Genomic DNA, 13,950 nt, shown 5'->3' with positions numbered 1-13,950 from the left:
TTATTCTTGCCAGTTTTATTCTATTGGTAGCCATATAGTTTCTAAGTTCCTTCTGTTTATATCTCTTATTTATACCTTTTATATTCTGAAAAACCAATGCATTTATATTCCTGAAGCCGCCCCCTCCTCTATCTGGGGTAGAGATTGGCTTTGTCTCTTTGCTTCTCCTTCCCACTCAATGATTGTCTTCTGGGAACTTGCCAACTTGGGAAAATTTGCATTATTGAGCTCTGGGCTAACTTGTATAGTAGCAATATCCTTTGTAACCTCCTACAATTTGGCCCTCTGTTGAGGCGATTGAGAAAGTCCCAGGCTTCTCATAGTGACTGACTTGTTGGAGGTTCTGTGTTGGTTGCACAACTACCATTGTTGAAGGTTGACTCCCTCCGTCATATTTCCATTCTTGGATCACCCTTTTAGTTTAATTTAAAGCCTCTCGACGTTAATCTGGATGCTATTACCTCTACATACACCACAATGTGCTGACATTACCTTTGATTGCAGACGCATTAACTAAGCAATGTCATTACTTAAGCTACCACCCAGAGACGCAAATTTTTTTATCAACCACCCCTTTTTGTTCGCGACATGATGGAAGTTGATCGAACAGACACTTATTGTCTCGTATGGTCGCTACTTTGCCAACCATAAATTCGATTGAAACCTCTTTGTGTCATGACTAGGGCTTCCTAGTACTAGCCCCCCCCCCCCCCCCTCTTGTAATGATCTGACTCCGGATCCTCCCCCTTGTCCCGTAAATAGCCAGTTTCTCCCAAAGCTCCTTGCGCTAATGCTATTTAAGTTAATATAATTAGTATCTTTGCACCAACAAAAAAAGCTAGGGGATTGAGATCTTTAATTCATTATGCACTACAGAACTTGAAATAAACTTGAAATAAAGTGATGACAATCAATTGTTTTAAAATGAGGCGTAAGGTGATGGAAGTAACTTCGATATATATATATAATTATATTAGTAATTTTAAAAATTTGACAATGATGATAATATTAAGTGTAGTAGAAAATACTAATAATGATGAGAATTAATGGTACAGAATGAGGTATTTGATTTGTTAACAACTTAGAAACTCAAGTAGCAAAATGTAATTTGAAGGTGCTTGTATCGCGTTCTTAAGAGTGTCTTTATGGTAAAAGGTGATTGTATCGCGTTCTTAATATGGGTTTTTTGACTTTAATATAATCATTATTGTCTATTAGTCTCATTTTTGTATTGCTTCCTATAGAATTGATGCTTTTTAGAATTTTGTAATTGGGTATTGATTGTCAAATAGCTATTATTCTCAATTCTTATCTATCATGTGATTTTCTTCTATTCTTTATTTTTTGTTTATTTTGTGCTTGTTTTTAGTGTTAAGGTTTCGATTTTTGTATCTCCATAGTATATCACTTCTCTTACATCGCAACACTTAACGACCACATTTTTTAAAATTACCAGTTCTTGCTTATTATAGATAATCACTGTTAGTTTATGAATTTTTTTTACAGCGTCAGTATATAAAAATAAAAACATTTCCAATGCATTAAATTTCATCACCACTATCATTTTTATTTTATTTTTTTTAAAAAAAGATTTAAGTGGCAAATTAATGATTATTAGATGATATTAAATATCACTATTACCACAGTACATAAATTTTAAATTTATTGGCATTAAGTGGTTAAGAACTTTCAATTGAAAAACGATAAAATTGGTTTGTCCAAACTGGATGAGTATAGTTTTTTAAAGGAGAAATTACCTAAATACACAACTTATCTTAACATATTCTTTAAAATTCTGTACCATTTTAAAAAATTACAAAAATTCCTACTCTCTCCTACTATCAGATACATCACTTTACATGATGTATCAATTGTATATATCACTTTACGGGATGTATCAGGACATACACGATGTATCGAAGACATTGAGTGATGTATTCGAAACCAAAATGTGATGTATCGAAACGTTGAGGGATGTATAAGAAACTGGAATGCAATATACCGGAACATATTGAATTGTATCTGAATTTCACCAAATTTAAGTGATTTTTGTAATTTGAACAAAAGTAGGAATAAGATGTCATTAGCTCTTAAGATTTGTGTAAAATTCCATTTTTTTTAAACAGTGACAGAGCTACCCATTGGTGTGGGGGTTTATTGGATTCCAGTTCTTTTTTAAAAAAATATTGTATAAATAGAATATGTTTTTTTGTCAAATATATTGGTCTCCTTGACAAGTGGTAAATTTGTCTTCAACTATTTGCTAAGAGAATGTTAGCATTTAGAATCATAATAGGTTATAATAGAATATTTATGAAAATAAATCAAATATATAAGGTTAGTTAAGTGTCTGAATATGACAATAATAATTTTTAGAATTAATTAATCAATTAGTTTTAAAAATTTTATTCTAAATCGTAAATACTCACACACAATCTATATTATCCCCTTGTTAGAAGAATAATAATAACGATATAATAAAATTTAGTCGTCAGATAAAAATAAAATATAACTAAGAAAAATTCTATGATTATGATAATGCTAAGTATAGAATTAAGAAATTTTAATCACTTAAATATCAAATCATAGGCATGTTATTCATTTTGTTTTTAAAAAATTGTCTTTCATTTTTTCTAAAAGGCATATATCAATTATATGATATTCAATTTTAAAAGATATAATTTTATATGATATTTTAGTTTTATATAATTCTTAAAGCTTAAGTGTATTTTTATAAATTTATTTCCAAATCAATTTTAGATAAAAGGGTATCGTGACTTTGTGAGTCACTTTTATAACAATAGAGGTATATGTGAATCATTTATATAACATTATGGGTAAATGTGAATCACTTTTGTAACATGGATATATTAGCTCTAAATAATGAAATTGATTGAATATATCAGACCTTTTTCTCTAAAGTAAATACCACATCAAAGTTTTTTAGTTGTACTTTAATGAAATGAATTATGATCTAATTCACATGGAAGCAATTCTATCAATCTTACTTTGAACAAAACATGGTAATAATACAGCAAAAAGCAAAATTAAAAAATAAATTTGATTTAAAAAATATATAGTTTAAGACAAAATATATTCATTGTGTTATGCCTCTACAAATTATAAAAATAAAAAATTCCGAGAAATGAAGACTCATAAAAATGAATAGTTATTTACTTTTATTCCGAGAAATAAAAATTTATTTACTTAAAATTTATTCCGAGAAATGAAGTTAAAACTTGAAACTGCATCTCTCGCAATAATCTTCCACATAAACACTTGGCTTGTTGTTATTACAATGCTTTGGTATATAATTTTATAATATATTCAATAAACACTTTAACGACATCTTTTTTTAAAAAAAAAATCAAATCCAAAAAATCTAGACACCAACCAGTAACCATCCTGCAAAAGCATCTAGAGATCCTAGTGAAATTTTATCGTATAAATGTGTAATTGAAATGCAAACTATTGTATACAGATACTATGTCAATTCATTTTAGGAAAAATTACCTAACTACACATATTATTTTATCATAATTTCTAAAATTTTCTATCATTTAAAAAAATTTCAAAAGTCCCCTCTCGGATACATCACTCTCCTCTCGCTGATACATCTCTATCCCCCTCTCGGATACATCCTTCCCTCCGGATGTTTGCTGATGTAGCCGAAAATCCTATCCCATCTCTGATACATCCCTCATCTATGTATCCGGATGTTTGCTAATGTATCAAAAAGTCCAGTGATGTATCCGAAAGTACAAAGATATATCTAAAATCCATAAATTTTAAGGGATTTTTGTAATTTGAAAAAGAATAGGAAAATAATATAATTAGTTCTTAACACTGTGAGATTTAGATAAATTATACTTAATTTTAAATGAATGAAATAAAAAAATAAGTAGAAAATGAATTCAGACAAAAATTATTATGTATAATTTTATTAAAGATAAAAAAATTCAAATCACCTCTGAAATTCAGACATAAAATTAAAAGAGATAGAACTGAAATTAGTGTTTTTTTTAGTTTTTTTTTTAATGTTTGCAGTTTTATTTTATATATTTTCTGATTTTAAATTATTTTTGCTAATTCAGTTTTTCAGTTTTTTTTTCAATGTAAGCAGTTTTTTTTTTCAGATTTTGAATTATTTTGCTAACTTAATGATAAATTCTATTTTTTATGGTGCTGACACTTGTTATTTTTGTCATTTCTATTATTATATATATATATATATATATATATATATATATATATACGTACAATAGAAAATATAGATATTTGTTACATTTCATTTTAAAAATAAAAAAGACAAAAAACCTAAGTTAAAGAAAACTAACCTATGACCCCACTAACTGACAAATACATGGGATAAAAATAAATATTCTGATTACGATAAAATTAAGAGTCAATTTTTTTTTAGTCACATGTACGAACATTTATTTTTAAGAAAAATAAAAGAACAGAAAAGAGTTATATTAATGGTTTTAACTTTCTAAGTTTAAAAAGAATACATTTAAGATATATATAGATTTTTAAATATTTTTAAGTTTAGATTAAAAATTACTAACTAATATTGTTGGGATATACTATTAACCATATGAGTGAATTAAAGCATTGGATTAAATGAAAAAAGTCATAAATTCACCCCTGAAGTTGTCCCGAAAAATCAGTTACACGCTTCAATTATAATAACTATCGATTACACATCTTTACTATTTAAAAATAAAAATTTTTACCCCTTGAATTGACGTGAAAAAAAACGTGTCTAATAAATAATAAAATAGAAAAAATAATCAAAATCTTCTTTCTACCCACCGCCCTATCCCCCAACCCACGCTTCTTATTCTTTTTCACATGCACCCTGTCTTCTTCTTCTTTATTTTTTTTTTCATCATTTTCTATATTTGATTTCCATCCTCTCCCACCTCCCTTCCCCAACATATTCTATTTTAATACTTATTTGATTTCACCATCTATATTATGTTCGATTTTTCTTTTCGACTTTATTGGTGATTGATAAAAGTAATGATTGAGTTTTAAAAAATTATAATGATGAATTTGCAGGTGATGGGTGATAAAAAAGTGGGAATTGAAGGTGAACTCCATATTAAAAATGGTGATGGTGATATTTGATGATGAATTTGTACCTTTTGATGGCGATAGTGACAAATTTGTTAATAGGTGTTGAATTTTGTGGTGGATCTATATAATTTTGTGGGAATGATGGAGTGTGATTTCAATGGTGGGTTTGATTCGTGGTGGCTATTTTGATTTTTATGGTGAATTATATAAATTTGGTACTAATATGGTGGCACTGATAGTGGTTCATGGTTGTGTTCAGAAGAAGAAACAATTGAATAACATGAAGAATCTTATTAGAAATCTGACATAACATTTGATGTAGCAGTGAGGTGGCATTAATGTGACGCAAGAGTGATATATCTTTTATTGTGAGAGCGATGCTATAAGTTTCAGGGGCTAAATAAATTCAATTTTAATAATACAAATATATTATAAATGTTATGATAGTTTAAGCATGTAATTGATTTTTTGGAACAGGTTGAAGAGTGATTTTATGTCTCTTTTCCCTTTTAAAATTACCCTTCAAATAAATACTTCTGAAATAAAGTCAACCGACTTTGTTTGATTACTCTTTATATGAATTTAATACTTTCAGAAATTTAGGTAAGCTAAATTTATATCTATTTTTCGTGTACAAATATTTAGTCAAAGTTTTATTTTTAATAATATTTTATTATTTTAAAAATCATTTATTATTTGACTCATCAATTGCACATGTCGAAAAATTAGTATGTACTATATTAAAAGTAGGGGTGTTCACGGTTTGGATAAAAACCGATTCAAATAAAAAAATTGAACCAAACCGATAAAATAAAACCGATTTTATTTGGTGTTGATTTGGTTTGGTTTTAGATTTTTGAAAACCGATAGTATTTGGTTTGGTTATGGAAATAACCGAACCGAACCGATGAAATATATACATATATTTTATTAATATACATACTTAATATATTATTTTTATAAAATAATTTTTAAAATCTTATACATATTTTCATTAAAATTTCTTTATAATTTACTTATTAAAAGCAAAAATGTCCAAGATGAAACATTTATCTTATTGATTTCATGTATATGAGTGTCTATGACAATTCTTTGTGAAACTGAAAATGTTATTGTCTCTTCCTTCTAGGCCAATATAGTGAATTTTAAAGCTTGTCATAAAAAAAAAATATAGTGAATTTTAAAGCTTTATTGATAGTAAATTTAGTGATCGAAAGTTCAGTAATTTAAGTCATTCTAACTATTTTTCGTTTTGAATGAATTGTTGTCACTTTTTTCACATTTTGATTGAATTGTTTCTTTTATTTTTGTGTATGTTTAATAACCGAATAACCGAACCAATTCAAACCAAAATCAATAACCACCAAACCGATAAATGTATATTATATTTGGTTTGGTTTGGTTTTGATAATTTTAAAACCGATTAAGTTGATTTGATTTTGATTTTAACCAATAACCGATCCAAACCGACCCGTGAACACCCCTAATTAAAAGTAAGAAGCCTCAAAATCCAAAGTTAATTTATCATTTATTCCTACACAAAACCATAATGTTATAAAATATCTAAAAACTAAATATTAAATTATATCATATTAGAAAAATTTATATATATAAAGTTAATTGACTCATTCATTCATGTAACATCCGACAATTTGAAATAACTTTGAAAAAGCTTGAAATTGAAAATAGCCATTTTTGGAAAAATGTGAAAAAATTTCAAATCTGGAAAATTTTGGCAAAGTATGGAAAATAATGAGTTTTTGGCCAACTTTGAATAGTTATAACTCCTAGCTCAGGATGATCTAGGTGTTTTTCCAGTTATGTTTGCAAATTCCGTGGAATGATCTTTCCAACACCATAAAGTTTGCTCGTTTTCGAGTTCGTATGAGCGAGTTATGCCCTTTGAAAGTTGGGCAGTTGGCAGGAAATCTGTCCGGAAAATTGTAAAGGTATTTTGGTCTTTTCCCTAGCCTTTTCTTTGGATATATATTAAGGTGTAAGACTTATTTGTGATCAGTTTTCCTCATGTTTAAGGAGTGAAAGTAAGGGTTTGAGAGTGAAGAAGAAAAGAATAGGAGAGAAAGAAGAAGAAGAAGCAAGTTTTCGTCGAAGATCGTCGTGGATATCGTCGGGGGTGATCCCTATTAGGTATGTGAGTTCTTTGTGTGGGTTGATCCTTTCCCCACACACCAAGCTCATATTTTATGATTTGAGAAAAGATTGGATTTGTTGTTGAAGTTGTTGGTTGGAATTGTTGAAGTTGTAGTTGTGTTGTGTTGTAGTTCTTGTTGGTTTGGTGTGTGTTTCCGGTGGTGTTTATGAGTTGAATCTATGTTATATTGAGAGGTTTATGGTTTTAAGTGTTTGGGGATGGAAACTTTGAGGTGTAGAAGGTTTAGAGTTGGAGAAAACTAAGGAGAAAAGTCAAGTTTTCGGGGAAAAAGGGTGGGGCGTCGCGCCTGTTAGCGCGCCCCAAGAGGGACTCTGAACTTTCCCCCTTGGGGCGGCGCGCCACTCAGAGCGCCAGCAGGCCATCTCTGAAGTTTTTGGCTTGGCGCTCCGCGCCTCTCAGAGCGCCAAGTTTTCCCATTCTTTCCCCACTCTGTCATGCATGTTCCTAGGTATTGTACCTATGTTCTCAAGTTGTTTCCAACACTCCAAGGTATGTTTAAACATCAAGAACTCATCCATACCATGTGATCAAACACCTTGAATTCATAATTTCGATTCAGGGAAAGTTAGTTTCCAAGTCAAGTGAAGTTAAGGGGTGAGTCTATAAGTTCAAGAAGGGAGTCAAGCAAGTTTTAAAGTTAAGTCATGAGTTTTTATTAAATGTTTAACTTCATTATTTAAGGCTCAAGAGTTTCAAGTCAAGTAAAGAGTTAAAAGTTTCAAGTTAAATCAAGTTTCAAGTTAAGTTAAGTTAAGAGTTTCAAGTCAAACTAAGATTTTCAAGTTGAGTAAAGAGTTTAAAGTCGAGTCCAATTCTCGAAAGTTATTAGGGAATTATGTATTTCCCAAAGAGGCTTCTAAATGTTTTTTTTTACATTTGAGTAAGAAAGGAACATCGATTCCAAGTGAGCCTTCGGGCAAAGTTTTGAGTAATTATCTCAAATAAAGAAAGATGTGTTTAAAACACTTATGAGCTAAGTATTTTTGGGAGTAGTCTTAAGTACCAAATTGGAGACACGAGTTCCTATAAACTCAACTCTCCATAAGAGCCATGTATCCAACATGGGAGTTAACGGGTCATACTTTTTAGATGAATCCGTAAAGTTAAGCTAGTGGATCCACTTGGTAAAGTTAGCTTCCTATATCGATGGCAAGGTATAGGATGGTCCTCGGGCAACGTGAGGTAAAACGTTGTACCGTTAGCTTCCTATATCGATGGCAAGGTATAGGATGGTCCTCGGGCAACGTGAGGTAAAACGTTGTATCGTTAGCTTCCTATATCGATGGCAAGGTATAGGATGGTCCTCAGGCAACGTGAGGTAAAACGTTGTATCATTAGCTTCCTATATCACGACAAGGTATAGGATGGTCCTTGGGCAACGTGAGGTAAAACGTTGTATCACCTCTAGGGCTCATAGTGGTGATTGTCGATTAAAGAGTCTCCCACTAAAGTTATATTACTTTTATATAAGTAAAGTTGAGTTGTTATTGTTTTATCTTTAACAAAGCTAAGTTGTTTAGACTGTTTTACAAGCTTTATATATTGCATGTGTCTTATTGCTTTATATATTGAGTTCAGTTATTCATGAGTTGAACAGAGCCAAGGTAAGAGCAAGAGTTCCTTTGTACTCTTTTCAAGCTTGAGTTGTGGTTTAGCTTTCCAGCTCACATACTCGTACATTCAATGTACTGATGCCAGTTGGCCTGCATCTTATTATGATGCAGACACAGGTACCCAGGGCCAGCATCCGGTTCGCTGTTGATCCAGTTGAGTACTTCAGAGTCAGTGGTGAGCCTCTTTGCTTTTCGGAGGACTCAGTTATTTTGTTCTCTCAAGTTTTGTTTTATGAGGATGTCGTGGGGCCTGTCCCAGCATCCCTCTCAGTATTTTAGAGGCTTCATAGACAGTCAGTCAGTTGGTTTGGAGTCTCTCATCTATGTATATGTGTAAATATTCTATTTTGAGACTCGAGTTGCCTTTTTGGCCAGATGTTATTGTAAGCAGGTTGTTTTAAAGACCTTGTATTGCATTGAGTTATTCTGCTGAGTTAAGAAAGCCAGGCCAAGGGTTCGCTTGGGGGCCAGCGATGGTCTTCGAGTGCCAGTCACGTCCAGGGTATAGGCTCGGGGCGTGACAATTCATTATTATTTTTTTGTCATTTTCTTACTAACATCAATGTGTCCTATCTTCTGCTCCACACAAATTTTATCAAGCTAATAGTTGGTTGGAAGGAAAGGAGAGGATTATAGTGATACACACACAAAAAAAAAAAAAAAAAAACATGGAGGAGCCATATCAAATTTTTCATCAACTAAAAAGGTTAGTATCTAATAACTAAAAATGTACGTTTTTTGATACCAAATAACTGAATTCTAAATTTAATATTTGTACATATATAATAAATTTATTAACACAAATATATTGTTTAAGCAAAATCTACTGAATTCGACTGAATCCACATGCAAGCTACTAGCTCGCACCTAGTGAAATTTTATTCTTCTTTCTTCTCCTCATAAACTTCTTATCTACGTTAGATCTGATGAATTTGAAAGACAATTGTCATGGAAAAAGAGAAAGGGGAAGCAAACAACTTAGAGGTATGCCATAAAATACTTATTATATTTAACTAATTATATTTACTTGCATGAATTATCTTTATTCTAATCCATAAAATACAAAGTCAACCTGAAAGTAATCCCCAATCAAGCTAATCAAAATTCGAAACAAATTACTGTAGAATTTGGGTGGGGTTTTTAAATTTGGATGATTTAATTAGTGATATGGATTATGGACCCTTTTCTTGTTGAATTATGCCAAAATTAGTTATATTTTCTATTAATAAAATAAAATAAATAATGGCAAGAATAAACACTTTGTGTCACGAGAATGACATAAATATAAATTTATAAAGTTATAAATTTTGTTAATATAAAATTAATTTCACCCATGATCAATGAACTTTACTTGTGTATCTTTATAATTCTACAACCTATTTTTTGTCTCACTAAATTCACTGAAATATTAACAACAATTATCGTAGACACATGAGTTCTATGTGGCATAATACATATAGGACACTATGTAGGACACAAATTTCCATGTAGGATGCCACAAAGGATGTGCGTGTCTATTTGTTTAACTTTATACAAGTTTAAATGTCTATTTGTGCACACTTAAAGTTGGAAGACATAAAGTGTAAAATGAGGTCAAGTTAAATGACATGACAGATTTATGTGTCGGGTCGTTTCAAACATGTCATAAAGAGTTATGCCTTCTTAGTTAACCATTTAACTCCCTTCGTATCTTGTTCATAATGCATAAAAGTTCATAAATAATACTTCATTTAATGTGCATTATAATGCAAAACTCTTGAAGTTCATAATTTGAAATCATGTAAATGGTTTCATAAATCATAAAGCTCATACAATCACAGTTCATGCCTTTTGAAATCTCAGGGTGAAAACTAATATATTCTAGGAATAAGAATACCATAGAAAACGGATGATATCATAGAGATTCATGAGTTCATAAAGATTCGCCATGAGCAAGACGTAGAATTTCATGCTTAAACACTGAAGAGAAACGTAGACACGAATTACGTATAGTGGGGAGGAACAAGGATGTTTCCATAGAGATATACTTACGTACCTTGAACTTCTCCAGTGAAAATCCTAACGTTCAAGAAGAATCCCGAAAGTTCATTCTTGAACCTTGAGATGAGTTCTCTTAGAAACCATAGGTATTGATGGTAGATTCGTTCTATGAATACCTGAGCATATGTTAGAATCACTATGAAATCATAAGAGTGTGTTTACCTTGATGTGGAAGGAAGTATAGTTTCTTTGATAGATGATCGGTCTTGAACTCTTGATCAAAATCAAGTTTTGAATCCTAGAATTGAGTTTTCGGTTTCCTTAGAGATAGGAGGAGGATTTGATGTTAGAATCTTGTACGGAATTTGTGATTAATGATTAAGAAGGTTTAAAAACAATTTTGAGATACATAGGAGGAACACACCTTGCCGTTGGAGGTAGAGGAAATCGAGGAGATAAATTGAGAGAAAACATGCTGGTGCTGTGAATCTATAAAAGAGATAAAATAAAATATTTCATGGTAGATATGTTTGCTATGAAAATTTGATATAACATTTGGTCATTTGGCAGTTGTCATTTTCTGCTATTCGCAAGGATGTTGTCGATGTTCTGGATTTCATGGAGATGTTAAAGAATGAAGAAGATCAAAAAGTTGGTGTCGTGAATCTAATTGAAAAACTGCAATTGGAGCTGGCATTTATTTGTACATACGTCCAGCTACCTCATTCCGTATTGGAAGAGTTTGAAGATATAATGACTGGAAAAAGACAAGAGGTTGAGAATCTTTTTCGATCAATTTTGTGTGATGTTGAGCCCAACGTGGGGATTAAATACGACATCCATCATGTTGTTACTTGCCTCAGGGATAATCTTGATTATTTTATCAGCTCACAGCATCATTCTAAATCAAGTGCTACCATGACTGACGAGCAGTTGAACTTCCTCTTCTTGAATCTCCAACATCTATCTAAGTATGAGATTCTTCAGAATGTATGTGGCAACATAAAAGAATTCCACGGGTTGATAATGAATGGCTGCGTTGAGCACGAGATTATTGAATATGTCTTACCTCAGTTTCAACGTATGGCTGAGAGAGTTGGACACTTCCTTTGGGATGAACTAATTAGTGATCAAGACTCTAGAGTCGTCAAGCTAGCTCATCTATATTTGAAGATTATTCCAATTGAACTAGAGGTGATGCACATATGTTTTACAAATTTGAAAGGTTCAACTTCAGCAGCAGTTGAACTCTTCATTGAGAAGCTCCTGGAGATCATTCCGGATATTCTTAAGAGAATATCTGACTCATCTTCTCGAGCACATGGTAAATGTTACTACAACCAGTACTTCAGGGGCTCGAAACATTCACGTCATGATGGAGTTCTTGTTGATTATTCTTACTGACATGCCTACAGACTTTATTCATCATGACAAATTATTTGATCTCTTGGCACATGTTGGAGAACTTACCAGGAAAGTATCGACTCTTGTTCAAGATTTAGAAGAGAAATCAAGGAAGTGAGTACCAATGAAACAAATTGTGCAACTCTAGACTTGCTGGAAAAAATTGCACTCCTCAAGGCAGATCTCAAACATGTTTACTTAAAAGCGCCAAACATGTCTCAACTTCGCTTTCCTATGAGTGATGGACCGCTCTTCATGCATGTTTTACTCAGACACTTAAATGATTTGTTCGATTCCAATGCTTATTCAATTGCTTTGATAAAAGAAGAAATTGAACTGGTGAAAGAAGACCTAAAATTCCTACGATCCTTCTTGATTGGCGTTGAGCAAGAATTATATAAAGATCTTTGGACACGTGTTTTAGATGTGGCATATGAGGCAAAAGATGTCATTGATTCAATTATCGTAAGAGATAATGGTCTCTTACATCTTATTTTCTCACTTCCCATTACCATAAATAAGATCAAGCTTATCAAATAAGATGTCTACCATTTACTTGAAAAGGTTCCGAAGAACAGGGGCCTCATTGTTGTAAACTCTCCCGAGAAGTCAGTTGAGAGAAATTCATTGACAGCTGGTAAAATAATTGTAGGTTTTGAGGAGGAGACAAACATGATAATTAAGAAGCTCACTAGCGGACTGGCAGATCTAGATGTCATTTCGATCACTGGTATTCCAGGTTCGGGTAAAACTACTTTGGCATACAAAGTATACAATGATAAATTAGTTTCTAGTCATTTCGACATTCGTGTGTGGTGCACAGTCGGCCATGAGTATGATGAGAAGAAGTTGTTGCATAAAGTTTTGAATCAAGTTACTGGCCCAGATTTGAAGTTCAGTGAAGATACTGATGTTGCTGATATGCTACGGAGACAACTGTTTGGAAAGAGGTACCTAATTGTGTTAGATGATGTGTGGGATAATACTACGTGGGATGAATTAACAAGACCTTTTCCAGAATTTGAGAAAAGAAGTAGAATTATATTGACGACTCAAGAAAAGAAAGTGGCTTTGCATGGAAAGTGCAACACTGATCCTCTTAATCTTCGATTGCTAAGACCAGAAGAAAGTTGGGAGTTATTAGAGAAAAGAGCATTTGGAAAAGAGAGTTGCCCTGATGAACTATTTGATGTTGGAAAAGAAATAGCCGAAAATTGTAAAGAGCTTCCTTTGGTGGCTGATCTGATTGCTGGAGTCATTGCAGGTTTGGAAAAGAAAAAGACTGTGGCTTGAAGTTCGAAATGATTTGAATTCCTTTATTTTGAACAGTGAAGTGGAAGTGTTTGTTGACTAATTCTTCAAAAATAGTTAGTTTGCAGAAATCAGTCTGTGGGTCTATTTTCTAGGATTAGTGGGTTTATGTTTTACTTAGTCAATGACATTATATTCTTATTGTAGTGGACCATGTTTACCACTTTTCCATGTTTTCCATTATTTGTGTGTTGCTTTATTTTAGCTTTAGTAGTTAATTGTAAGCCTATAAAAGGGCAATAGGAGTTTTGGTTTTGAAGCAAGAAAGTTTTGCAGTAAAAGAAACCTTCTGTCTCTCAAAGTCTATCATTTATTTTTGCCTTTTTCATCCAACAAATTTGGTATCAGCGCCAGGTTTAAGAGTAACGAGAGATAAAAAAATTTGCC

General features: G+C 31.9%; 1 protein-coding gene across 1 annotated transcript; it reads left to right on the top strand.

Moving 5' to 3' along the window:
- The first annotated feature begins 11,320 nt into the window (after positions 1 to 11,320).
- LOC125873888 (putative late blight resistance protein homolog R1A-10) lies at positions 11,321 to 13,588 on the top strand. The gene is made up of 5 exons (XM_049554723.1): positions 11,321 to 11,326; positions 11,419 to 12,172; positions 12,264 to 12,366; positions 12,525 to 12,717; positions 12,817 to 13,588. The coding sequence occupies exons 1-5, from the start codon at positions 11,321 to 11,323 to the stop codon at positions 13,543 to 13,545; spliced, it is 1,785 nt and encodes a 594-aa protein (XP_049410680.1). The 3' UTR covers positions 13,546 to 13,588.
- Positions 13,589 to 13,950: the final 362 nt, after the last annotated feature.

The sequence above is a fragment of the Solanum stenotomum genome, chromosome 8 (genome assembly GCF_019186545.1).
Source record: "Solanum stenotomum isolate F172 chromosome 8, ASM1918654v1, whole genome shotgun sequence".
Lineage (NCBI taxonomy): Eukaryota > Viridiplantae > Streptophyta > Magnoliopsida > Solanales > Solanaceae > Solanum > Solanum stenotomum.
This window is presented reverse-complemented; position numbering and strand designations above follow the sequence as displayed.